The sequence below is a fragment of the Ochlerotatus camptorhynchus genome, unplaced genomic scaffold (genome assembly GCF_037179485.1).
Source record: "Ochlerotatus camptorhynchus isolate MF236.1 unplaced genomic scaffold, CSIRO-AGI_Acam_v1.1 ptg000247l, whole genome shotgun sequence".
Classification (NCBI taxonomy): domain Eukaryota; kingdom Metazoa; phylum Arthropoda; class Insecta; order Diptera; family Culicidae; genus Ochlerotatus; species Ochlerotatus camptorhynchus.
The window spans coordinates 913519-938259 of record NW_027040737.1 but is presented as its reverse complement, the minus strand read 5'-3'; the positions used below and the strand labels follow the sequence as shown (position 1 = coordinate 938259).

The 24741-nt window shown below is 43.0% G+C and overlaps 2 protein-coding genes across 5 annotated transcripts in view; one reads left to right on the top strand and one right to left on the bottom strand.

The window, feature by feature from the left end:
• Window positions 1-91: 91 nt before the first annotated feature.
• Window positions 92-24741, bottom strand: part of LOC135704757 (interference hedgehog-like) — a 202133-nt gene continuing 177483 nt past the window's right edge. For 2 of the 4 annotated variants that reach the window (XM_065226246.1, XM_065226247.1), the window contains 6 exons: window positions 12664-13132; window positions 12204-12601; window positions 11320-12143; window positions 9939-10751; window positions 9722-9879; window positions 92-1268 (listed from right to left, as the gene is read on the bottom strand). In XM_065226246.1, the coding sequence (XP_065082318.1) occupies window positions 567-1268; window positions 9722-9879; window positions 9939-10751; window positions 11320-12143; window positions 12204-12601; window positions 12664-13119 (3351 nt within the window). In that variant the 5' untranslated portion in view covers window positions 13120-13132 and the 3' untranslated portion in view covers window positions 92-566. Of the gene's footprint in view, window positions 1295-9721; window positions 9880-9938; window positions 10752-11319; window positions 12144-12203; window positions 12602-12663; window positions 13133-24741 lie in introns of all 4 variants that reach the window. The other 2 variants (XM_065226248.1, XM_065226249.1) reach the window with 2 other exon arrangements.
• Window positions 10821-11312, top strand: LOC135704773 (selenoprotein H-like). The gene has a single exon (XM_065226277.1). The coding sequence runs from the start codon at window positions 10866-10868 to the stop codon at window positions 11310-11312; it is 447 nt and encodes a 148-aa protein (XP_065082349.1). The 5' UTR covers window positions 10821-10865.

Here is a 24741-nt window from a genome sequence, read left to right as displayed (position 1 = left end):
TAGAATAAATATGTACACGTTCGAGTGACGGTTAGTTAACACCTAAAGTAAGTACAATTAGTTGCCTATCTTAAATGTTTTCTTTTCTTCATTGTTTTAAGCGTACACTGTAGTAAATATACTGCGCTCCTTCGTAATAGTGAACATTTACGCTACATATGTATGTACCAACGTTGGATTCTTCTCATTTCGTTCGGAAAATCGTCAGTGGTTTATGCGTTAAGAGGACGGATTACTATTTTCAAACTATTTTTGTTTGTATTTTTTTCTAAACCTAGTTCAGTGTATTAAATGTATATTAGCTATTTCGGTTGCGGATTTGTGGGGCTTTCATTTTTTCTTCCATTCATAGCAATCTGTTGTCTTTTCTTGTGTGGAGTTTGAAGAAAGAACAAAAAGGTTAATATTTTTCCTACCAATTTAAGAGAACAGAAAAGAAAAAAATAAACAATCTTTGCGCCTTTGCAGTAGGCAAAATTTTATCACATTTCGAAAGAAAGTAAATTTCTACCTATAATCAAAGTAGCCCGCTGCGGCCGTAGAAGAAAAAGGAAATCCTACTCCGCTCACACTTCAATACTGTTCAAACTGCCGGAGGACATGTTTTCGGCCCGTCCTAGCCGGGCTGCCCGTTTGACCCCACTGGCCGCGGCTCGGATCGGCATTGGCGACCGATTGTGCTGCAGCAGTTCGGCACTGGGTCCTCGACCGACCCGAGGACTTCCAGGTACCGATCCGGACCCACGCCGTCCCCGTCGGATGGACGAATTGTTCCTGGAGCCCAGTACAATGCCAACCCCAGCGCCGACGGTGGTCGTAACCCCACAGTCCCCTTCCAGCATCATCTTCTGCTGCTGGTCCAACCCATTGACGTGCTGACCGTGCTGAAGGTTACGCATGCTCCGCTCCAGTGTCCTCCGGTGTGGCATCGATGCCAGCATCAGATGTTCCTGCCCGACGGCTGTCATCGGATTGGCACTGTTGATGATCGTCGTCGCCGTTGCCGCCGCCTGCTGCTGATGCTGCAGATGATGATGGTGATGAAACGGATGGTGTTGCGGATGCGGATGGTGATTGTTATTAGTAAGATAAGATCCATTGCAGGTCAGATTGGTACCGCCACCGCTGATGTCGTCTGCGAGCTCACCGCCGTCCCCTTCACCGCCGCCGCCGCCGCCACCACCAGAGCCAGAGCCGGCAGTGCCACTCGGAGCAGCGGATCTCGTCGGCTTGGTCGGCAGAAAGCGCAGCTCCATCACATTACGATTCTAGAACATTCACGCTGATTTCTAAGCTAGAATACAAATTGGCTCGCTCGAACAAAAAGTGGGAAAGGTAACGCTACACACAAACCAATAGAACGATCTAGTCTAGTGGGGGGATAGTCTACCGGTAGGCGCCTAATTTAGAAAAATGTGGAAACGAGTAACATACAGCTCTAAAAGGCCTACTGGGATTGCTGTGGTGAGAAAATTTAGTGCTAGGAAACGTCAAAACGATTAGCCAAAAGTGGGGGAAATGTGATTCAGTGTGTGTATGTGTGTGTGTGTGTGTGCACGTTCGGAAAATTTATTTTACAAATAGATGGTAGAGATAAAGAAACAGAAAAGAAGAACAAAGGAAGATGTAGAGGAAAATGTAATTACTACTGCATCTAGGTGCGTTTTGGGAATGGTAATAGGGGAGGTGAGGGACTACTAACTACTACTACTACGAATACTACTACTACTAACAGCACTACTCTAAGGGGTGTCGTTCCGACAGGACCAGCGATGGCGGTACGGTTTCTGAATTTTGAAAAAGAAATAATCTAGGACTTTTGTCGTTATAGGCAATCAAACAGAAGAGCAAACAAAAAATAGTTACACTGAAGCACGGTGACAATCAAGCTTCGGAATGATTTGGCTGCAATGCGATGGAGTGAAAGGATCGTTAACAATGCTCATCAATTATGGCGTTAAAGTTGAGTAATTCTGCAATCGATTTTGTTACAGCATCTCCCCGCTAATCCGACAAAATCATGGTTGGATGATCTTATAAAAAGTGCGGACCGCTAAAACTTCGTATCGGGTTTCAATCGAACAGGCAATAATCCAAATAGCAAATCGAATTTTTCTGTTGGATTCTGCTTTTAGTTTTAGGCAGTGCTTTTAGTTTTAGGCAATCCACGAACCAAGTTGACAATGTTTGAAAGATTTAGGACCCCCTCTTTCCGTTAAAAAAATAGCATGCACCATAGACAATTGACAAGCCCCTCGTTCCCTTAAACTTTCCAAGAGGCTTGTGGACAGTCCATTGAGTTGTCACCCAATGGCAGCCTTAGACCATGCCCACAATTTAGCTACAACCATTATAACACGACACCGCACCACCGACAAACCGACATAAAACGTGAACTTATCTTTTGCTCAAAAATCTCTAAAGGTTGATTCAAATGTACAGTGATCCGATCTGTCAAAACCATGGAATTTTTGTAATAAAGATAAACATATTTGCCTAGAATAGATCAGACACGAACCAACTCATAAATCTTGGATGCGTGTCCGTGACATTTGACATAAGCGTTTTTCACGAACACGAAGACAGATGTCAGTAGTGTACTATGAGCAGAAATTTCATGGTAATGTCGGTTTGTCGGTGCCAGGTCCGACAGTTGTCAAACTGGTTGGGAAATGGCAGCAGACGCTTTCGCTCAACAGCAGGTGTGCTCATTTGGCAACCAGATCCAACCCAATCCAACGTTGATATTTGGAGAAACGAAGAAAAGCATAGTGAAACGTCTCGTGGTCGTAGTCAATGTTTGTTTCGAGTGTTCCGTGCGCGTTTCGGCTAGAACTAAAACTCCTCTTCAGAAATTCGCGCATGTAGAAGATGAGGGGATGTGTCTTGACTTGCCCGAGTAGCACACTTCCACTACAATAAGTTGCAGCAACTTGTTTATGACTGAAATAAGTCGTATAGAAGTTTCCTCAACCGATTAAAGACAAGCGTGCTACTAGGGTGGCTTGATGTGTCGCAAGATTCGATTGTTGGAACATATCAAAATGTATGAGAAATTCAAAGAAATTGACACTGAAAACGCCAACCGGAACTACGAGCCCCAAGTGGCATAATAGGCAGGTGGCATTTTATCAACCAGCCCATCAGCAAGTTGTCGGATGTATAGTGCAAGTAAATGCTCGTCAGCAAAGTGGTGTCTCCCCGAAAGATAATACAGTCAACTCTCCACAACTCGATGCCTACTATCACGATACCGAGTTATAGAACCATAGCAAAAATAAACGGATGGCTACTGCGATAGCGATTTTGAATTGGATTGTTATTTTATAACTCGATCAAGGGGTAGGCCACTCCGCACACCAATCTTGGATCATATTTTTTGTCAGTGTGCCGCAGGTGTGCCGATTGTGCCGGTCATAGAGCAAGCTGCGATTGTTTGTAAAATATCCATTCCGACAACTCGGTATTTCTGACACCTTGAATGTTTTGGTTAGAAATCGCAAGGGTAAATTGGATTGAGCATGACGCTGGACGTGGTGGGTATGCCAAATTTTGGTGTTTTGTGTTCATAGGATAATAAAAGTCCTGGGTTTTAGGGTTTATAATGCCCTCAAAGGTAGACCAGAAACCTAGCCTCTCGAGATGCGAGAGCAACGGTCTATTAGCGGCCCGAAAGAGCTGGAACCGGTGGGGAACATTGCTGGAGACCGACTATAGAGGATGAGGAATAGACTTCTGTAGTTTGTTTTGTGTGAGTTGAACATTATTTGAATTAAGGGTACTAATGGGTTCTGATTAACTGCCTCTTTCTCTTAAGCCCACTCTAGAAGCTACATTTCGTATTTAGATCTATTAGTGAACTGCTGGTCCGAGTTCCTCTGGTATATTCAATTACAGTCAAACAGCACGTAATGTTGTGAACAACTTCAATGACAGTTGTCCAGCAGTGCTCCAATTTTATTTACAACAATCCAATTACTACGAGATTGTGCCGAAGGTGTGCCGTTGGATGTGTCCAAGCTGTGGCGAATCTAATTTCGGCACAATGTGCTGAGTCACTTACCCCCGTGAACTCGTTACAGTCAACTCTCCATACCTCGACTTGTGACCACTTTTTTCTATATGTCGGTTATCTCGGTCTCTTCAAACCGTCTAGTAGGCTACTTTTGTACTATATCTCGATCTCTTTATATCTCGATTGGCTCTTCAATGTCGAGAAATGGAGAGTTGACTGTAATTCTATGACTCGATGGCCCCTTCAATATCGAGTTGTAGAGAGATCACTGTATTTCGGAATTTACCCAATGTTGTCGGAGCTTATCTCAAGTTCTTGTAACTTCGTTGAGCTTTTTGAAGCTTCGCTGAAATGTATTTACTTTTGTAGAAATTGTTGAATCTGAAATTTTTGAATTTTAGCTGAAACATTTGAAACTTCGCTGACATTTTGGAACTTTCGCTGAAGTTCTCGGAGCTTATGTCAAGTTCTTCAAAGCTTGCAGAAGCTTCGCTAAATTTCTTTGGTGAAGGTATGAGAGGTTTGATGAACTTTTTGAAAGTTCATTTCAATTTATAAAACTTCTCCGAAGTGTATGGAATTTTATCAGAAGTTCTGTTTATTCGGTGAACTATTTTAAATTTCAGCGATGTTTTTGGAAAATTGCTGACATTCTTGGAACTTCGCTGAACTTTTTAAAGCTTTCCTGAAGTGTTTTGAACTTTGTTGAAATGATTGGAGCTTTGCTGACATCTTTGCATTTCCGCTGAAATTTTTGAAACTTTGCTAAAATAGCTGAATGTTTTGATGCTTATCGCAATTACTTTAACTTCTCCAAAGTTACCGGAACATCATCGAAGCTCTCGGAATTTCTTCAAAGTTCTCAGAGCTTATCTTAAGTGCTTGGAACTTCGCTGAATTGTTTTGGACTTTGCTGAAGGAGTTTCAGATAGCCTAGTCGATAGGGGGTTCGATTCCCGGTACGGTCTAGAACACCTCTCGGGTTGGAAATTGTCTCGACTTCCCTGGGCATAGAGTATCATTGTGCTTGCCACACAATATTCAAATTCATACAGCATAGAAAGCTCTGAATTTTAAACTGTGGAAGTGCATCTGGAACACTAAGCTAAGAGTCGAGAAGACGCTTAGAAAGCATAAAAAGCTTAGAAAAGAAGATGATGAAGTGTTTGGAAATTCGCTGAAAGTATTGGAACTTCTCTAGAATGTTTGAAGCGTCGCCAAAGTTCTCGGAAGTGCTCCAAAGCTCTCGGAATTGCTCCAAAGTTGTCGGAACTGCTTCAAAATGCTCGGAACTGCTCCAAAGTGCTTGAAACTTCTAAAAGGTTCTCGGAACTTCTCCAACGATCTCGGAACTTCTTCAAAGTACCCGGAACTTTTCCATAGTTGCCGGAACTTCTCCAAAGTTCTCGGAAGTTCTCCAAAGTTGTCGGAACTTCTCCAAAGTTGTCGGAAGTTCTCCAAAGATCTCGGAAACAGTACTAAAGTTGACTGAACTGCTCCAAAGTGATCGAAACTTGTCCAAAATACTCGGAACTTCTCCAAAGTTGTCGGAACTTTTCCAAAGTTCTTGGAACTTTTCCAAAGTTCTCGGAACTTCTCCAAAGTTCTTGGAACTTATCCAAAATTCTCGGAACTTCTCCAAAGTTCTCGGAACTTTCCTTAAGTTCTCGGAACTGCTTCAAAGTTCTCGCAACTTCTCCAAAGTTCTCGCAACTTCTCCAAAGTTCTCGGAACTTCTCCAAAGTTCTCGGAACTTCTTCAAAGTTCTCGGATCTTCTCCAAAGTCCTTGGAACTTCTAAAAAGTTCTCGGAACTGCTCCAAAATGCTTGGAACTGCTCCAAAATACTCGGAACTACTCCAAAATGCTCGGAACTGCTCCAAAATGCTCGGAACTACTTCAAAGTGCTTGAAACTTCTAAAAAGTTCTCGAAATGTCTTCAAAGATCTCGGAACTTCTCCAAAGTTCTCGAAACTTCCCCAAACTTCTCGGAACTTCTCCAAAGTTGTCGAAACTTCTCCAAAGTTGTCGGAACTTCTCCAAAGATCTCGGAAACGGTTCCAAAGTTGACTGATCTGCTCCAAAGTGTTCAAAACCTCTCCAAAATTCTCGGAACTTCTCCAAAGTTGTCGGAACTTTTCCAAAGTTCTTGGAACTTTTCCAAAGTTCTCGGGATTTCTCCAAAATTCTTGGAACTTTTCAAAAATTTTCGGAACTTCTCCAAAGTTCTCGGAAATTTCCTTAAGTTTTCGAAACTGCTTCAAAGTTCTCGGAACTTCTCCAAAGTTCTTGGAACTTCTCCAAAGTTGTCGGAATTTCTCCAAAGTTCTCGGAACTTCTCCAAAGTTGTCGGAATTTCTCCAAAGTTATCGGAACTTCTCCAAAGCTCTCGGAACTTCTTCAAAGCTCTCGGATCTTCTCCAAAGTTCTCGGAACTTCTCCAAAGTGCTTAAAACTTCTAAAAAGTTCTCGGAACTGCTCCGAAATGCTCGGAACTGCTCCAAAATGCTTGGAACTGCTCCAAAATGCTCGGAACTGCTCCGAAATGCTCGGAACTTCTCCAAAGTGCTTGAAACTTCTAAAAAGTTCTCGGAACTTCTTTAAAGATCTCGGAACTTCTTCAAAGTTCCCGGAATTTCTCCATAGTTCCCGGAACTTCTTCAAAGTTCTCGGAATTTCTCCAAAGTTGTCGGAACTTCTCCAAAGTTGTCGGAACTTCTCCAAAGATCTCGGAAACGGTTCCAAAGTTGTCGGAACTGCTCCAAAGTGCTCAAATTGGTTGTAACTGACCGTTTTGAGTAGAATCCATGCTGAGCCGTGGAGATGTAGTTTTTACAAGAGCTAAAGAGCGTCTCATTGATGATGATCTCGAATACTTTGGATCAGTAACATATTGATGTGATTCCTCTGTAGTTCTGGACATTCCTTTTATCACCTTTCTTGTGGACGGGCAACATATACGAAAATTTCCACGCCTCAGGAAATTGACCCTCCTGTAGTGACAGATTAAATAACTTCACCGTGAGCAACGACTCCGAACACAGCTTCAGAACGGACGCAGGAATGCCCGGCAGCTAACGAGAGTTTCAACCTTTGAAGAGCTAGATTGACGGTATGTTCAGTGATGTGAAACGGACGAAGCTCAAATGCATCTGTTGGAGAATCGCTTATAGCAATCGTGACTTGATTTGGTGAGGCCGAAGATTCATTGAACGAACTCATGAAATGTTGAGCAAAAAGGCGGCATTTCTCCGCTTCAGATTCACCGGTTTGCTCACCGAGATGAGAGTTTACAAACGACCAGAAACGCTTTGGATTTCTGCGAAGAGATGATTGCGTGCGGAAGACATATCGTCGATACAGGAATCTGTTGCATTTCCTATAGTCGTTACTTGTGCTGTTGAACTCCTGCTTCGTAATGTACGAACGATTTTAGCAGTATCTTCGTAGCGATTTAGCCCTATACCGTTTCAGTCGACGCAAGTGACCGTTAGACCACGGTGGCTTTGGTGCGGGGCGGGCAATAGGTACAAATTCAGCCATGATATCCCAAATATTTTGACTCAAATATTCAACGGCATCGTCAACACATCCAGCTTATTCTAATGGTCGCCAATCGATACCGGAAATAGCAGCACTAATCGCAACATAGTCGGCTCGACGGAAAGCCAGTGTACGATTATTTTCGGAACAATCCTCAAAAACGATTGGCGCTGGGAGGTTCATCAGGACGTCTAAATCAGGGTGGATTTATATATTTCTGGTAATAAAATTTTGCTAAGAAAGTCGTAGTACTTTACTAATTTACAATACTTGTTTTGGTATTTCTCATACTTAGAAATACCTAATACCATCTTTGACATAAAAGATGAGACGTAAACAAACATGTCATGTAATATTAATTGCTCCGAGACTGAAAAGTTCGTTGTTCGATGAAAAGTACGTTTGATTGAGCTATATTTCACGTCTGTTACGACTCAAATTTATTCGAAATTGTCACTCTCAGAGCACCTAAATTTTTCTAAGTGTGTATGCACAAATCAGGTGGTGTATACACTTGAGCTGGAATGACCAACATGTATACTAGCGCCACGTGGTTAAACAATTCTTAACTACTGTCCACCAGCCAAAAAGTTTTGCCCGCCTGAACAAGTTTGCCGAAGACAGTAACTTTAAAGCTGGTCAAGATCTCGAGCTATTGTATATGCGAGAGTGACACGTGTATGATGAAAAGATCTTGACTTCCTGAACAACTTTGCCCAAGACACTAACAATCTATAGAGATATTTTATATACAAGAATTTTACATGTTTACTAGCGCCTTGAAGTGAGAAAACTCTGAACTACTGTCCACTAGCTAAAAGGCCTTGACCTCCTGAAAAACTTAGCTGTAGACACTAATTTTCTATCCTGTCTATTTTATATGCAAGAATTTCACGTGTATACTAGCGCCGCTTAGTGATAAAATTCTGAACTATTGTGCATCGATTAATAGGATTTGACCTCCTGAAAAACTGTACCGCAGACAGTAACTTTCTCTCTGGTCAGGATCTCGAAATATTTTTTATGTAAGAATTGGACGTGTATACTAGTGCCGCGTAGTGAGAAAATACTGAACTGTTGTGCACCAACCAATAGGATTTGACCTCCTGAATAACTTTGTCCAATACAATATCTTTCTATCTGGTCAGTTTCTCGAGATGTATATACCCAGTAGTTTCAGATCGATCGGTAGCTCGGCAGCTAAATGGCAATGGAAAACTCACACTGTTATACAAAGTACAACGCGTGAGTGCTCGTGTTACAAAGGTTGGCGCGAGTAACGAAAGGTTAACGGCAAATAACTCACCAACACTAGCGGACCGTGAGTACTGTGCCACGTGGTATTTCCAGGAAAAAATCCCGAATATGAGAAAAGTCAAGATTGGATTCACTCAGTCTATTGGTACTATTTCGTGACTGAGTGAAATTTTCGTCAAACGCACCCCAACGAGTTGATTACGACTGTATAGAGGATGTGAAGCGCCATTGAAGCTAATCATTTCCCGTAGATAAAAGTAAAAGAACCAGAAAGACATACACCCTTCCTCTTCTGTGGAGGCTTTGCCGAATAAGCCACTTTAACCTCTGCAGATTCATCAAGGGGAACGAGGCAGATGCGGTCGAACCAACAACGTTTCGTTGTTTGGATTTAAAATGAAGCCGGAACAGTATGGTCCCCATGCGAAATGATCTGTGAAAATTGATGCGCATTGAATGTTGCAATGTTTACAAATCACATTCAATGGTTTGATTTTGATCCTTTCACTCCACCTGATATGATGAAGGTGAACACATAAACGATAAACAATCCACAATCGCTTGTCCTCAAAGGGAGAATGTAACTACATATAGACTAATTAGTTAGCTGCTCACTAGGTGTCAGTTTAGTAACAAATAACGCTTAACAAACACTCGCCTACTCATGAACATGTAACTTTAATTTGAACCGTTCGTTCTTGGAAATTGTACTTAGTTTTTATTTTTTCGATGGCATCTTTAGCAAAGAGGAATCTACACAGCAATCCGAAACAACGATCGACAAATTAAAGTACATCGTACGGAAAATCACGTGTTAGTATTGGTTTTCTTGGAAAATAATACAAAGAAGAAAAAGCCAAGCGACAGAATATCGACGCGATCGACAGAGCTAGCAGTCTGAGCCTACCTTGTCCCCATCCTGTGCCAGCGGGTTCGGCGTTATGTTCATCCGGGCACTGATCCCGTTGCGACTCTTGTGGTGATGCGATCGGGGACCCCCATTGCTAACCGATCCGGGGAATCCGTTCTGCTCGACTTGTATGTGCGATTTGGCGTCCGTTTCGTCTGCAAAACAAACAGATCTAACCTCTGATTTTCGACAAAAAGTATCGATAGGTACTCACCAACTCCCGGTCCCCGTTTCTTGCGACAAGCTACGCAACAGCAGCACAGCAGTACGATACCTCCCAGAACCAGTACGAAGCCACCGACGCCCATGTAGACATAGTTTGGTACTTCCCCGGTTCCGTCGCTCGCTTCCGAGGCGGCAATTACCGAAGGAACAATCGGTGCCACCGTCGGAGGTTTCAGTGTCTTCCCCGTCAGAATGGCGCTAAAATCGGACGCTGCGGCGGCGGTGAAGGACTGCAGCTTGAACTCGTAGGCCGTTCCCGGTTCCAGGTGGTCGATCTTGAAGTGTCGTGCCGTTGGTGTATCGACCGTAGCTTTGGAGTACTCGCCAGCCGTCGTGGCCGGACGGTAGTACGCGTAGAAGCCATCGATGGGGTGTGGAAGGTGCTGCGGGAACTGCCAGTGCAGAACGATCGCGTGCTGCGAGACGGGTTCAATGCGAGTCAAGGTTGGGGCGAGCAGGTGGTTCTTAACGCCGAGCTGGGATCCTCGTTGCAGGTGGAACTTGCCGGAAGCAGCACCCTCCTTGTTGTCGTTGTTGGAATACACGGCCACGATTCGGAAGCGGTAGAAGTGGTCCGACTTGAGCCCGTTCACCTCGTAGGACCGGGTGTACGGTGGGATGTCTTCGTTTTCGGTCATCCATTGGGTGCGGGCGATGTTCCGGGACGGGTCACCGAGCATCCGGTACTGGACCTTGAAGAACTGGATCGGAAGCCCATCTGACGAGGGGACCGACCAGCGCACCATAACCGATTCGTCCGACAGCCGGGTGATGTTCGGTCGGGACGGGGGGATCATGACCACTGTTGAATTAGAAAACAGGTGAACGTTATGAAAATTTCAATGTTGGGCTTGTTGTAGAAGAATGCGAAATACAAAGTAGGCATTGTGCCGTCAGAAAAAAAAAAATCAAAAAGATGCCACCCAAAAAATCGTCCAACAAGCCGAAAAAAACTCGCAAAAAGTCCAGGAAAGGCCGTAGGAAAAAGGTCGACAAAAATCTCCAGTTCTGCGACGACAAGCATTTCGATCCCAAATTGGCCGTCGTCACGGTGGAACACTGCCTGCGGTGTCCCATCTACCGGGAGATGGCGGAGAAGATCTTCGCGGATATTTCCGACACCTTTCCCGATCACAAGTTCAAGCTCATCCGGAACGGCTTCGATCGCTTGGAAGCCCGGGAGGGATCCTTTGAATTGTCCCTGGCGAAAAACTGCCGATCCCCGGCTCAACTGCTCTGGAGTGGCATCGAACGGGGACCTCCACGGCGAGAGAAATTTCCCCTGGACCTAACCTCAATTATCGAACGCGTGGATAAGGAACTCAACTCGGAACAAAATATACTAGCATTCCTTACAAAATAGTACTTACGGTGTTTGTGTTTCTTTCCGCCCTTGGGCCTTTTCCCGTTGTGCTCGTTTCCTTTGGGTCCGGTGGGAAACGATCCGAGCGGAACCGTCTCCATTCCTCCGGGAATCTGCTTCGGGTTGACCTGCAGCAGGTTGCTTTCGCTTACTTCCCCGACTTCGTTCTTCGCAAAGCACTGCACAATTCCGGCGTGTTTCTTCTCCACTGACTTGATGAACAGCTTCGATCCGTTGGATTTGATCAACCGATCCCACTTGGTGTAGTCGCCGTTGATCATCCAGTAGATTTCCGGCACCGGGGAACCCTTGGCGATGCACTCCAGCTCGAGACTTTCGCTTTCGTTCGTCAGCGTTGAGCGAGGAGGCTCAACGATCTTCGGTGCTTCCAGGACGGTCAGTTTGATGGTGTGGAGCAGTGAGGGCTCGACACCGTTTTCCAGACGGCATACGTACTCGCCTTGGTCTTCGGATGTCACGACGGTGAGCTGAAGACCGTAGGGTAGAACTTTGGAGTGATCGCTGATGGGAAGACCGTCCCGCCGGAACCAGGAAGTCCGAGGGATTGGATTTGCCACACCAGGACATTCGAGAAGGGCGGTGGCTCCGGGGGAAACAGATACGTTTTGTGGCTTGTAGATCGCTTTCGGCGGCGATCGAGGCGTGTACTCGACGAGGATTGTGGTTTTCTGCGGCATTTTGAGCTCGTTGCCGGTGATGGAGTTGATGGCCGAGCACCGGTAGGTTCCCGAGTCCTGTGGCGTTATTTGGGACAGGATCAAGCCACCGGTCGGGAGCTGTGGTACGTTCGTTGAGATGGCCACTTCGTCCCTGTTGAGGAAAAGCGAATTAGTTTGAAACTATGGATGTAAAATTTCTTGGAAAACTTACTTGTAGTAACTCCATATGGCTGGAGGATTGGAAACGACGTCACCGCACTTGATGATAATACTGTTTCCAGGTGAGATTTTCAGATGTTGCTGCTGGATCGGGGATAGTACCCTCCTCATGACCGTCGGAACTCGATCGGTTCGTGCATTGTGGCTATCACTTATACTACTGCTGCTTCGCAGGGATCCATAGTTGCCGAAACTGCTTCCGCTACTGCTGCTGCTGCTACCACCGCTAATACTGGATTCCAGGTTGATCGAGGCCAGCGTGAGCCTCGCAGGGATCGACGCGATCGCCGAAGCACCGAACCACGCTACGCACTGATACTCGCCGATCGTCTTCGAGTTGACGTACACGTGAAGCTTCGAGTTTCCTTCGATGGTTGTCACATTGTGACCCTAGCAGAAATTGAAACAAAATTAGCTAACGGACCGTATTCTATTCCACAATACAAACTTACATTCTTGTTCAAGTAAACATAATCATCTCGACTACCGGCACTGCCCTGCGGTCGAAACCTCCACTCCAACCGCTCCGGAATCAGATTCAGTTCGCACTCAAATAGCACCTCATCCCCGGCCGGCGCCGTCGTCGATTCCGGTGAACGGATCATGTACACTCCTAAACTCTTTGTACTACCACTACCACTACTGCTACTACTGCCGCTTCCGGCGCCAGGCAAGGAAGAAGAATGATGTGAAGAGTGCGGCATGGCTCTGACCACTGCCAGCAGCGGACAACTTAACACTAGGGCTATGAGCAACAAGGAACAATGGCCGGCCATCACGGTCTCAGTAGGCCTTCGTCGGAAGTTGTGTCTTCGATGGGGCACCGTCGCTACGGCGGCAGCGTGACTTGCTTTGTGCGGCATTGCGCTCGGTTCACTGAGACGGTCTTCGATACTCGTTCCGAACATTTTGGATCATTACCTGGAAGGAAGAAGAAAAAGAAGAAAACAAGTCCTTGTTAAATCTCGATTAAAGCCAACTACAAGCAACATTCCTTGTGGAATTCCATCATCATTTTGCGATCAACACACGCAACAGTGGGTACTTAATCAAGTCACGCAAATCCCTCGGACACGCCACTTGATTCACCCGGCTATAGATAATCTGCCCATGCGAGCCCCACCCCCCATATCTATTCCAACACAGACCAAGTAGGCCGCGCTGAATCAAAACATGTCGCCTGGCCTGCCTTTCTTGTGCTTATTCTGCGATCGATCGCAGCTCTAGCCATATAGCCTGTGCCTGCTACGATCCACCGTAGCCAGCTCATGCAAGGTCTGTTTATTGACAGAAGAAATTCCTTTCGGGCATCTTGCGGCAACAGGTACCTCCTACCTGGCTTTTGGTCGGAGCTGGCAGTAGGATTTCAAAGGATTTTCAGTAAGCTGTGCGACGCGGTGCGGTGGCTAGAACTTGTCAAAACTGTGCGCGGACTGCACGAGGCAACTTCGGAGTCGGAGAAGACAAGCAGATGAAAATGATTTAAACATACACCATAATATGCTAATTATAACGACGGCCGGGCATGGAAGTTGGTGAAGTCGTCGGCTCGGACTGGTAGATAATACAATAATAAAAATACACACTCTAAGGCACTATAGGGACTAGGCAGGAAGGTAGCCGGGGAAACGGAAAAATGATAATCAGAAACATGATCATACCGCGGCAGTCGGCGGTCGGCAAAATAGACAGAGAGATCATGCGTGCTGTGCGTGAGGAGTGGCGGAGTAGTGGTGGGTGAGGGCAGCCTAGTAGTGACTTCTCGGTCGGGAGGAACTTGTTTATGGTAATTCGGACGTTTAGCACACGCTCTTCTTGGTACATGATGCCACAGATCGAGAAGAGGTTAGGCTCGTGATAAATCGAGTGGAATTATGATGATCTGGTAGTAGTTCCAAACATAGGCACCTGAAAGGTGTTTCTATTCTTGGGATTATTGCGCGGATTTTTTGGCATGGTGAAGGAAGACTGTTAATTATTTATAAGTCATATATGTCGTAAAAGGCAGTGTGAGAGGGTATAAGGGGTCATCCACAAATTATGTGTTTTGTGTTAATATTTATTACAGTATCTTATAATGGGGGGATAGGGGTTTTACATTATCTTACATAAACTTCAATAGTTAGAAGAAAATTATTTGATCGAAACCGTTTTTATACAAACTAAATTTTGAAGCAAAGAATGCCAAAAATTATGAGAAAAAAAATCTTTTAGTTTTCCTTACGCACGCTCTTCTAAGTTGCAAATTTTTTTGCAACTAATTTTGCGCACGCTTTTGATTATTGCCTTGTCTCTCGTCTACCGACCGAAAGCTTGAAAAATTATGACAGTCATATTTTATAACCCACTTGATCAGACAGTTTTAGTCATACGTATGGGCATTAGACTGATGCAAAATTTGACTTTTCCGCTCCACAGTGCTTAAATGGTTTCAAATCGGGTCCTGATAAGCCTTCCAAAATTACAACTCATTTGGTTAGAAACAGACTTCGCACAAGCCATTTGAAGTTTACATGTAAATTACTATGGGAAATCTCAACTTTTTGTTCATTGCCTTCTAGTCTTTTTCCATATTGAGCTGCAAAACAGTTCGATAGCTATTCTTATAGAAAATTTTCTCAGCTACATCTTTGCTGAAGATCGTTTCTATGTAAAACGAGACAGGAAAAAGTTATTAATTATTTAAGAGATTAGTAAACTTATGACATGATCAAGCAGCTGCTCTGCAGGCAACACTGTATGTTGCAGTCTGACATAGTAGCCATGATTTTTGTGTCCTATTCAACGCCCCAGAAACACCAATGTTGCCTGCTGAGCAGTTGATTGAGCATGATCATAAGACATCAGCGCATTGAACCATTGATAACTTTCGATCCTTGCATTTGATCAAAAAGTGGTCTTGAGCAAAGTTGTAGCTGGGAAAATTTCCTATAAGCACAGTGGAAAGCTTTTGAAGCAGACCGATATGGTGAATTATTAGATCGACATGAACTAAAATCTTGGTTTTCCCATAGTATGTCCCATACAAACTTCAAATGGTTTGTGCCATCTCAGTTTCTCACCAAATGGGTTCAAATTTTGAGAGGTTAGTCAGGATCCGATTTGGAATCGTTTAAGTATTGTGGAGCGAAAATTTCAAATTTTGCATCACTCTAATGGGCATCCGTATACAGTTAAGGGCCACCGTGACGTTTGTGAAATGAACAAGTATTTGTGCAGAACATGGGGTAAATTATAAGTATTAGTGCAAGAAAACCTTTGAATTTACTCAAAAGTTCTGCACTAATACTTGTGCAATTCACAAACGTCAGATAAGTCAGATGCGGATTTGTCACGTTGCGGCAAAATGACAGCCAAATCTATTGTCTAACTGCCAAATTAACGTCAACGCAAAGGAAGTTTTTCAAAATTGCAAGAGAAAATTGTATGCAACTCGTTGCCAAACTCAATTGTTTCAGCGCTCGTCGTTAATCGTGCTGTTACTTGTTGCTCAAATAACATGAAATTCTGAATAAATCACAGTGTTGCCAAATTTAAGTTTAATTTTCCAACTTAAAACTTAAAGGGGATTTTGTGTGGATATATTTGAATTGATAGCACTATCGTGCTCCTCAGTCATCATATTTAGATTTCTTGTAAAATTTTATCATTAAAACACCCAATAATGTTAATTGTAGGTCTATTCGTTCCGGAGATATTGATAAAAGAAGGTAGTGCTTTCTTGAAATTCATGAAAATTAGATAATACCCCAAGGGGTAGGTCACTCCGCACACCAATCTTGGGCCATCTTTTTTGTCAGTATGCCACAAGTGTGAAGCGGGTGTGCCGATTGTGCCGCTCATAGAGCTAGCTGCGATTGTTTGTAAAATACCCATCCTGGTAACCCGGTATTTCTCACACCGTGAATGTTATGGTTTGAAATCGCAAGGATAAATCGGATTGAGGATGACGCGGGAAGTGGCGGGTGTGCGAAATATTGGTGTTTTGTGTTTTTGAGGTTGTTGACAGCGAAGCCACGCGTTGCACCACTTGACAACTTGAAGAAAGGAAACAAGCGGCTCTCCACTGCACGCCTAGAACTGTCGTTGTCGTTAGCCTTGTTGTTAGCTCACCTTTTCCTAAAGGTCATGCACAATATTGGCATCGAAGCGAAATGTTTATTTTGGAAAGATTCAACCATCGTGAAGTGTTGGATTTCTTCGTCATCGTTCAGATGGAAGCTGTTTGTTGCGAATAAGGTTACGGAGATTCAGCATATTACGCTTGGAACCAGCAAACAGCAGCCCGCAGTGAGGATCTTCTACTTTATCCTCTCACAAACATCGCACACAGTGTCCGAATTTTGCGAAATATTCGGCTCGAAGAACCAAAATGTTCGCGCCCGTCGCGTTCAAAATATTTCCGATACAGGAAATTTTTTACAAATATTTAAATAAAAAATACTATTACAACTTTATTCAGACAAAGGACGACGTGTTTACTCCGCGACGGTTTTTTTTTTGTACTGATATTTTTCTACTACTCATTCTACGTATCTATGTGCCATACAGCTGATCGGTAACGATGGGTCGTCAGCTGGGGCCTGACTGGCGGCCATGTTCTGATGCTATCATCTGCTCTTGTTTTTCTGCTTATAACACGATTTTCCGTCCCTTTCCACCATATACACGTCAGGCGGGCCGTATTTAAATAAGGTGTTCTGTCACTTCGTTTGTGGTCAAACAGCACGTAATGTTGTGAACAATTTCAATGACAGTTGTCCAGCAGTGCTCCCATTTTATTTACAACAATCCAATGCCTACGAGATTGTGCCGAAGGTATGCCGAAGATGTGCTGATGGATGTGCCCAAACTGTGTCAAATCTAAGTTTCGGCACAATGTGCTGAGTGACTTACCCTTGCAATACCCTCAAATTAATTCCACTTAATTAATGGTGTTATCCATGACAGATACGTATTTCGACTAAATGTGCAGTGTTATTCCCACCTGAGAGGGAAAAGCGGAATTAATTGTATACTTGTTCTTCTTGTCATGAAAATTTGTGCCATTGAAATCAAATCAAAACATGTGTACCGAAATAGCCTGTTTTGCTTTGAGCGTGTAGTGATTGCTTGACATTGTTCAGTGTGCAGTGAGAAACTGTACTTTTCTGTTTGGTATTTTATTATGCCACTAGATGTTTTGATAAAACCTTGATTAATGGTATCTTTCAATATTGATTTGAGTGTATTTTGAATGAATTAAAAAGACACATTGAATGAAATTGCTGGAAACGACAGTTTGTCATAAATTACTTTACGCTAGATTTCAATTCCGCCTTGTGTATTCTTGTTCAGTTGTAAGAACAGCATCATCAAACTGCTTGGCTCCCAATGACAGTTTGTGACAGCTTGAATCTGGCTCCTTTTGACGTTCATATTTTTCGAGTCTGCTTGTCCCTCCCAGATTCCCACTAAAGAGTTATCAAAATATAACTTTCTATCTGTAATTTTGACATTTCTACCTAGGGGATGAGTCAAGGGGTAATGCACACTGTGCCGAAACACTGTTTGGCACGTTAGGGCACACTTTGACAAGTAGGACACAAACAATATAATATAAAACGGCATCACTGTTGATTGTTGACGTTTAGCCAATCGTTTCCTACTCGGTAAAATACTTTGTTATCCGGTTTCGTGGATCGTTCGAAAATAATCTCTAAGTATTCTTTGAACCGTGAATCACTTCAAATCTAGAAAAACTCAGTCCGTCTTTTCCGATTCACTGCAAAAATTCCAGCAGCTCGTGTTTTCATCATCTATTCGGGCTTCACTTCAATCAAGTTCTATCAAGTGGCCGGTTGAGAGTGTGTTGTCAATACGGTAGTCAAGACGGCTGAAACGGGTTACCTCCAGCAACTATTGGTCAAACGTCTGGAGGATCTGGTCATCCAATACGACGGTAAATTTCGGAATGCGATCGGCGAAGTCGTTGAGTTTTCCTATTATGCAGACTGGTTGGATCCCATAATCATGAAAATCAAAACCAATGCACGTTCGCAGTACATATCAACGCAAATCAAAACTAAAACCGGCTGCGGGGGAAATTTTGAAGAAGTCTGGCTGGGTAATGCTATGAAAATTAGAAGCTGCCCAAACTGGGGCTCTCCGATCGACACGTTCTCGATAGAGGATGGAATCATTGTGAAAAATGCCCGCCAGTTGCCTTTGATGATAATTTTTTGAAGGCCACGCAAACAATCTCATCAATATCAAACAAATTGATCCCTTATATGCCAGGGATAAACCTCGATAAACCGTCACATTCTCCTCCAAATGCTTTCTCCAAAGGTCACCCAGGCTTTATTCCAGAAAACGCTTCTTATTTTTGGACTATCCGGTATCCGGTACGTGGGTATCCGGTCTCGAAGCGTACATCGAAGAATCAGAGCAGGATTTTATAGGGACTTCATAGGGATGTCCATTAGACTGATGCAAAATTTGAAATTTTCGCTTCACAGTTCTCAAACGGTTCCGAATCGGGCCTTGATTAGCCTCCCAAAATTTGAACTCATTTAGTGAGCAACTGGCTTGGCACAAACCATTTGAAGTTAATATGGGAATTACTATGGAGAAACCATAATTTCGGTTCATATCGATCTCAAAATTCACCAGTTCACTCTTCTTTAGAAAATAATAACTGAGCTTGTTAAAATTTTTCTCAGCTACAACTTTGTTTAAGACAACTTTTCGATCAAATGTAAGGAACAAAAATTATTAATGATTCAAGTCACTGATGTCTTATGATTATGCTCAACCAACTGTTCTGCAGGCAACATTGGTGTTTATGGCGCGTAGAGGACAAAAATCATGGCTACTATGTCACACTGCAGAATACAGTGTTGCCCACAAAACAGTTGCTTAATCTTGCCATAAGATTATAAATCTCTTAAGCAATTAATAACTATTTAATTTGACGTTTGACTGAAAAACGATTTTGTGCAAAGTTGTAGCTGATAAAAATTCCCATAAGAATAGCAATAGAATTTTTTAATAGCAGAATATTTAAAAAGGCTAGAAAACAATGAACAAAAAGTTTTGTTTTCCCATAGTAATTTCCATATAAACTTCGAATAGTTTGTGCCAAGTCAGTTTCTTTCCAAATGAGTTTAAACTTTCGGAGGCTAATCAGGGCCCGATTTGAAACCGTTTGAACACTGTGGAGCGAAAATTTCAAATTTTGCATCAGTCTAATGTCCATATAATATTGAAAGAAGTTCCAGTACTGCTGTGGGATGTCAATACGTATTAACCCCACATATTCCATCAGACCTGGATTGGTGATAAGATTTATTGGAACGGATCATTGCAGTAAGAAATGCAATTAAATTCTATTCTATTCCACGAGTCCGATAGCAAGCACATCCCCGTCACCAGATCCGGTTATTTTGCAGATGCATAGCTGTCACTATCCTTCTGTAGAACAAGCTCGAATCAGTGCGATGGGCGGCCTACCGTTCGGTCAACTGTAAGGCCTTGGTCGTAAATGAAAAAAAAAATGTGTAGGCTTTATTCAAAACTTGCTCGAGGATATTGCTAGGATCTGGAAGAATTTGATAGGCAGCAGGTGGCAATTTGATCCATCATTGATTAAGCTACGCCTTCGTTGCTGTACATCTGCAAGGAATCATCACTTCATCGATCCGGAATCTGGTGGACGGGTCCAATTTGCTTGAACACTGCACAGGTTTTATGAATTTCACTTCCTCTTCCACTTCCCGAAGGGAAGCTGATTGCTTGCCATGATCCATCAGAGAAATTGAGAATGTAAACACAATCACAAAAGTCGTAGCTTTCGGGGTTGCCAAACTCGTGGATTATTGACACCTTTATAGACATGTTCGGCACAGCGCTTAGCACAGCTTTCAGCACAACTCAATCACTCGGTATCGATTTAGGTGTGCAGAGTTGAATACTCCTTTGGATTAGTACTAAAGGGCGGGTGCCTTCCATTCATGTTGACTAAAAAGCATTAGATATTATAATGATATTTTTTGTGTGACACATAAAACCTGCAAATTTAGCTTTAACAGAATCACAATGAGCGATTTTCTGATCGCCTCTTGGCGAAGAGAGAAGAGCGAGAGTGGGTGAGATAAGTAAAGTAAAGCAGTTCTGTTTAGATGATGCAGTCTTGGACCAATTCTCTGACCCATAGATTCCGATCGCGCTAATCTACCTAAATATCAGTGACAACGCCTCGCAAATCCCCTAACCCGGTTTGCAACCCATCAGCAGCAGAAGAACAAGCTTAACTCCGGCACTCCGGCTATACCGCTCCCAACCAACACCCACTCTCGCAAGATCGAGGCAACCCCTCACCGAGTACTCCCAAAATCCAGCAGTCAACCAAAACTCGTTAGATCTTACCGAGGGTCTTACAACCATCTCAGCCTCCTTCCCGGAAGATGCTCAATTATTTCATGATTCTCAACCATGCAAGTGTATCCAAGCAAACCTGATGCTGCTCGGTCAGACGTCGGTTACACCTATTTGGACAGAACCCGTTATCCAGGTTGCGATTCGTGAACTCGAAGCACCCACATTCCTCATTGAACTCTGACGAAATCCACCTCAACATCTCGACACTGGGCGTTCATAAGGGCCAATGTTGGAAACGTGAACAATGGCTTCTTTGCTAAATTTCCCTAATTCAAAGTCTATTCATGCAAGCCACTTATTCTATCGGATAGGGGGGCTCTCCCTCTACAAAATCATTGTGATATTTTGAATGATAAATAATCTGTCATGTTATAGATAGAGATGTTACCCGATATATTAGAGATGTGATCGATAAAAAGCCGATATTATTCATTTAAAAAAATTGAACACGATTATTTCGGATAAAATTAATTTGCATGGATTTAAATCAATTCATCAAACTAAAAGGTATTTTTGGATGAAATTTGAATAAATCTGGGACTTTCGTCCACCTCGGAAGTAGCGAGTGTGCGAAATTTCGGTGTATTGTGTTCATGGGATAATAAAAGTTCTGTATTTTAGAGTTTTACAATGCCCTTAAAGGCAGAGCAGAAACCTAGCCTTTCGTTATGTAAAAATATCAGCGGCCGGAAAGAGAAGAACCGGTGGGGAACATTGTTGGAGACCGACTATAGAGGATGAAGAAGAGACTTCTGTAGTTTTTTTTTGTGTGAGTTGAGCGTTATTTGAATTAAGTGTACTAATGGGGTCTGATTAACTGCCTCTTTCTCTTGAGCCCACTGTAGAACCTACATTTCACATTTAGATCTATAAGTGAACTACTGTTCTGAATTCCTCTGGTATATTCAATTAGAGGAGGTTTTTGAACATACAATAAACAGCACGTAATGTTGTGAACAACTTCAATGGCAGTTGTCCAGCAGTGCTCCCATTTTATTCACAACAATCCAATGCCTACGAGATTGTGCCAACGGTGTGCCGAAGGTATGCCGAAGGATGTGCCCAAGCTGTACCGAATATAATTTCGACACAATGTGCTGAGTGACTTACCCCTGGCAAAATCGCTGATTGCGGCTCTCATGTAGCAAAATTGGTAAGTACTATGGGTCTAACACTAACTTCACAATCTTTTCTTGTTGCTTACACAAACAAAATATTTTCATAATATCTTATTATCCGTCCTAAAACTTTTATTTTAGCCAAAATGACGATTTCAATCCTAAAAAATGTGCTGAAACTAGATTCAGCACAGTTAGGGCACATTTAAAGGCCCATCTACGGCACCCTGTCCTTTGGTTCAATGAGGATTAACTCGTTTTAAATCCATTGATGCCGAATAAATTTCCCTAGTTTCAAGTGGTGCCAATAGATTTGAAATTCTTCCATAAATGGCTGGGCTATAATTTTTCAAACATTCCAAGTAGGTAGTTCCATTGAGCCTGAATGAAATGTGGCGCTTGCGAAGATCACTTGAAGATACGATATGAAGGAACATTGATACTAATTGTGGAAAGCACAAGTAAATGCTTCCAGAAATTAGTTAATACCCCGTACAGACTATAGCTTATATCATGCAATATAGGCTGTCTTGCAATGAGCACTCACACATAGGATTTCCAGTGAAAACTAGTGTGTGTGATGGGTTTTGAATTTCGGCCAGGTTTGAATCCCGGTCTTGCCAAGGTTCTTTAGGGATTGGTTTCAATTGGTATGAACTTCGATGGGAAATCCACAAAACTTTATAGGGATGTCCATACAAGTCCCAGTACTTATTGGGGGATGTCGATACGTATTAACCCCAAATATTCCATCAGGTCTGGACGATTGCCTTAGCCACAGTATGGGACTTATAGGAACAGATCAATGCAATCAAAAATGCAATTACATTCTATTCCGTAAGTACACCCCATTATCAACGATCCAATCTGCACTCTTCTGTTGCACTAGTTCGTCTCAAAAGGATCCGGTGCGATGGGTGGCCTCCCAACAAACAATTTGAGTTGATCAACAGCTGAATAAGCTATTTTTTAGCTGAAGAAGCTTACGTTTACCTGAACAAGCTCTTATTTAACATTCAATGTTTGTTGGGCTACCAATCAATCAATTATAAGGCCTTGCTCAATCTCGAAATTGCATAACGCATGACGACACTAAGTAATTTGCTGTTCGGCAAGATCCCATGGGCGTGCAGATGAACAACAACAACAACAGGGTACAGTTGAACCAACAATCAATACGAAACTAACGATTTTAAATTGGCTCACTACTTGACTAGCCTATTGGTCCCAAGCAAACGATTAACGTACCCCATTCTAGTAGAAATTCTACTACTACACAATGTTTGTTTTGATTCGCTATGAAAGTTTGACGGATAAAATGAAGGGTTAGTGGATTTTCCTATGTTTCGAGGGGTGCATCGATTAGCTTGGGACCGAAGAGAGTACCAGAGCTGAGCCAAAAAGTTGAGCACGTTATTTCGGGACCTTCTGTCTTAGAGTTACCTCTATGGTTGAACTGCAGATGCGAAGTTTATCTGGATCGTGCCCCATTTTCGAGGAATGACAGATATGAAGTGGGGGGACATTTGATGGTTTTCACTGGTGGTACATTGGCCATTGGTTTTGATTGGTGGTACCTTGTGGAAGGTGTCACATTGGAAAATGATCGTGAACTTGATAGGCTTGAACGTGTATAATTGGGTGATGGTACGAGACATCACAATCTGCAATACGATAGGCTTGGGTGATGTCTCCGAGGTTGCGTAGTTCTGAGTCGATCAGAACTGTTTCGAAGATGTTGTTTCTAGGGTGGGAGTGAACTGTCGTCCGTTTGAGTTCTGGATTTGATTTTATCGGGGAGCATTTTACTGGCAGCTGGTGAAAATTTAGTCCACCATCCGTTTCTTGTAGACGGTTGTATTGCTTCCAGTTCCTCTTCCACACTGCGCAATCCGCTCTCATTCTATTGATAGTGATGCTTAATATTTGCCATGACCAATGGTCATGAATTAGATCAATTGAAAATGTATACACAATCACAAAAGTCTAACTTCAGGGTTGCCAAACTCATGGGATATTGGCACCTTGATTGAAACACTTCGGCCTACTTCGGAATGATCGACACAGCTTTCGGTACTGCCAAAACTCTTGGCACAGATTAAGGTGTGCAGAGTTGAATACCCCTTGGCGAGAGTCAAAATGGGGGAACTTGGTTCATTGCCCTTAGCGAACAATTTGGAGAGGTTTAATCAAACATTTGTTTATTTTTTCACTATTTGGCTTGGAACTGCTCTCAAGGATTCCAAAAATTTCTTAGATAAATCTTCACTATCGAATAATTGGGGTCCAATGACCAAAGCAGTGTTTCTCCAACTCAAGCAAATCTATAAAATCTGTATGCATGTGCGTTCAACTTTTAAAATCCCTGATAATTGTTAGCCAGGAAGTCATCGTTTCTCATTTGTCTCATCACAAGTTAAGAGGGCTTCTTATAATGCAGTTAAAAGTCCCCTGAACCAAAATTATGCCTCATGATGACCAAATTCCGGGAATCCTTTTCTTTTCCCGCGTCATTTAAGTATGCAAATTTTGCACACATTTTTTTTCATCTCACAACCTGGCGTCATCACCGGTCGTCGTCGTGTATTGCAGCGCCTTAATCTCTTTCCGCGCAGTTTCCGCGCGAGCTCTTATTTTACCGCACATTTTACGACGTTCTCTCCCACCTTGATGGCCATTTTCAAGGTGCCTCTTTTCGGACGAATTTGGACATTAACGAAAACAAGAAATGCCAAAGAAAGCAGCCCCTAATGACCCTGGCGGAAATCCTCGGCAGGGGCTCCATCCAGAGCTGATTAAGCGGATTGGAATTCCACAGGTGCCCGCTAACATCGTCGATCGAGCGCGAAAAGATCATTTTTCATCACCGTGCAACAGGTTGATTTTTGGTTTGAGTCGAATAAAAAAAAAACGCGTTCGCGGAAAGAACATCTAAAGAAGAAGCACACCATCATCGCAGTCGTTGGAGAGATCAATTTGCATAAATAAATA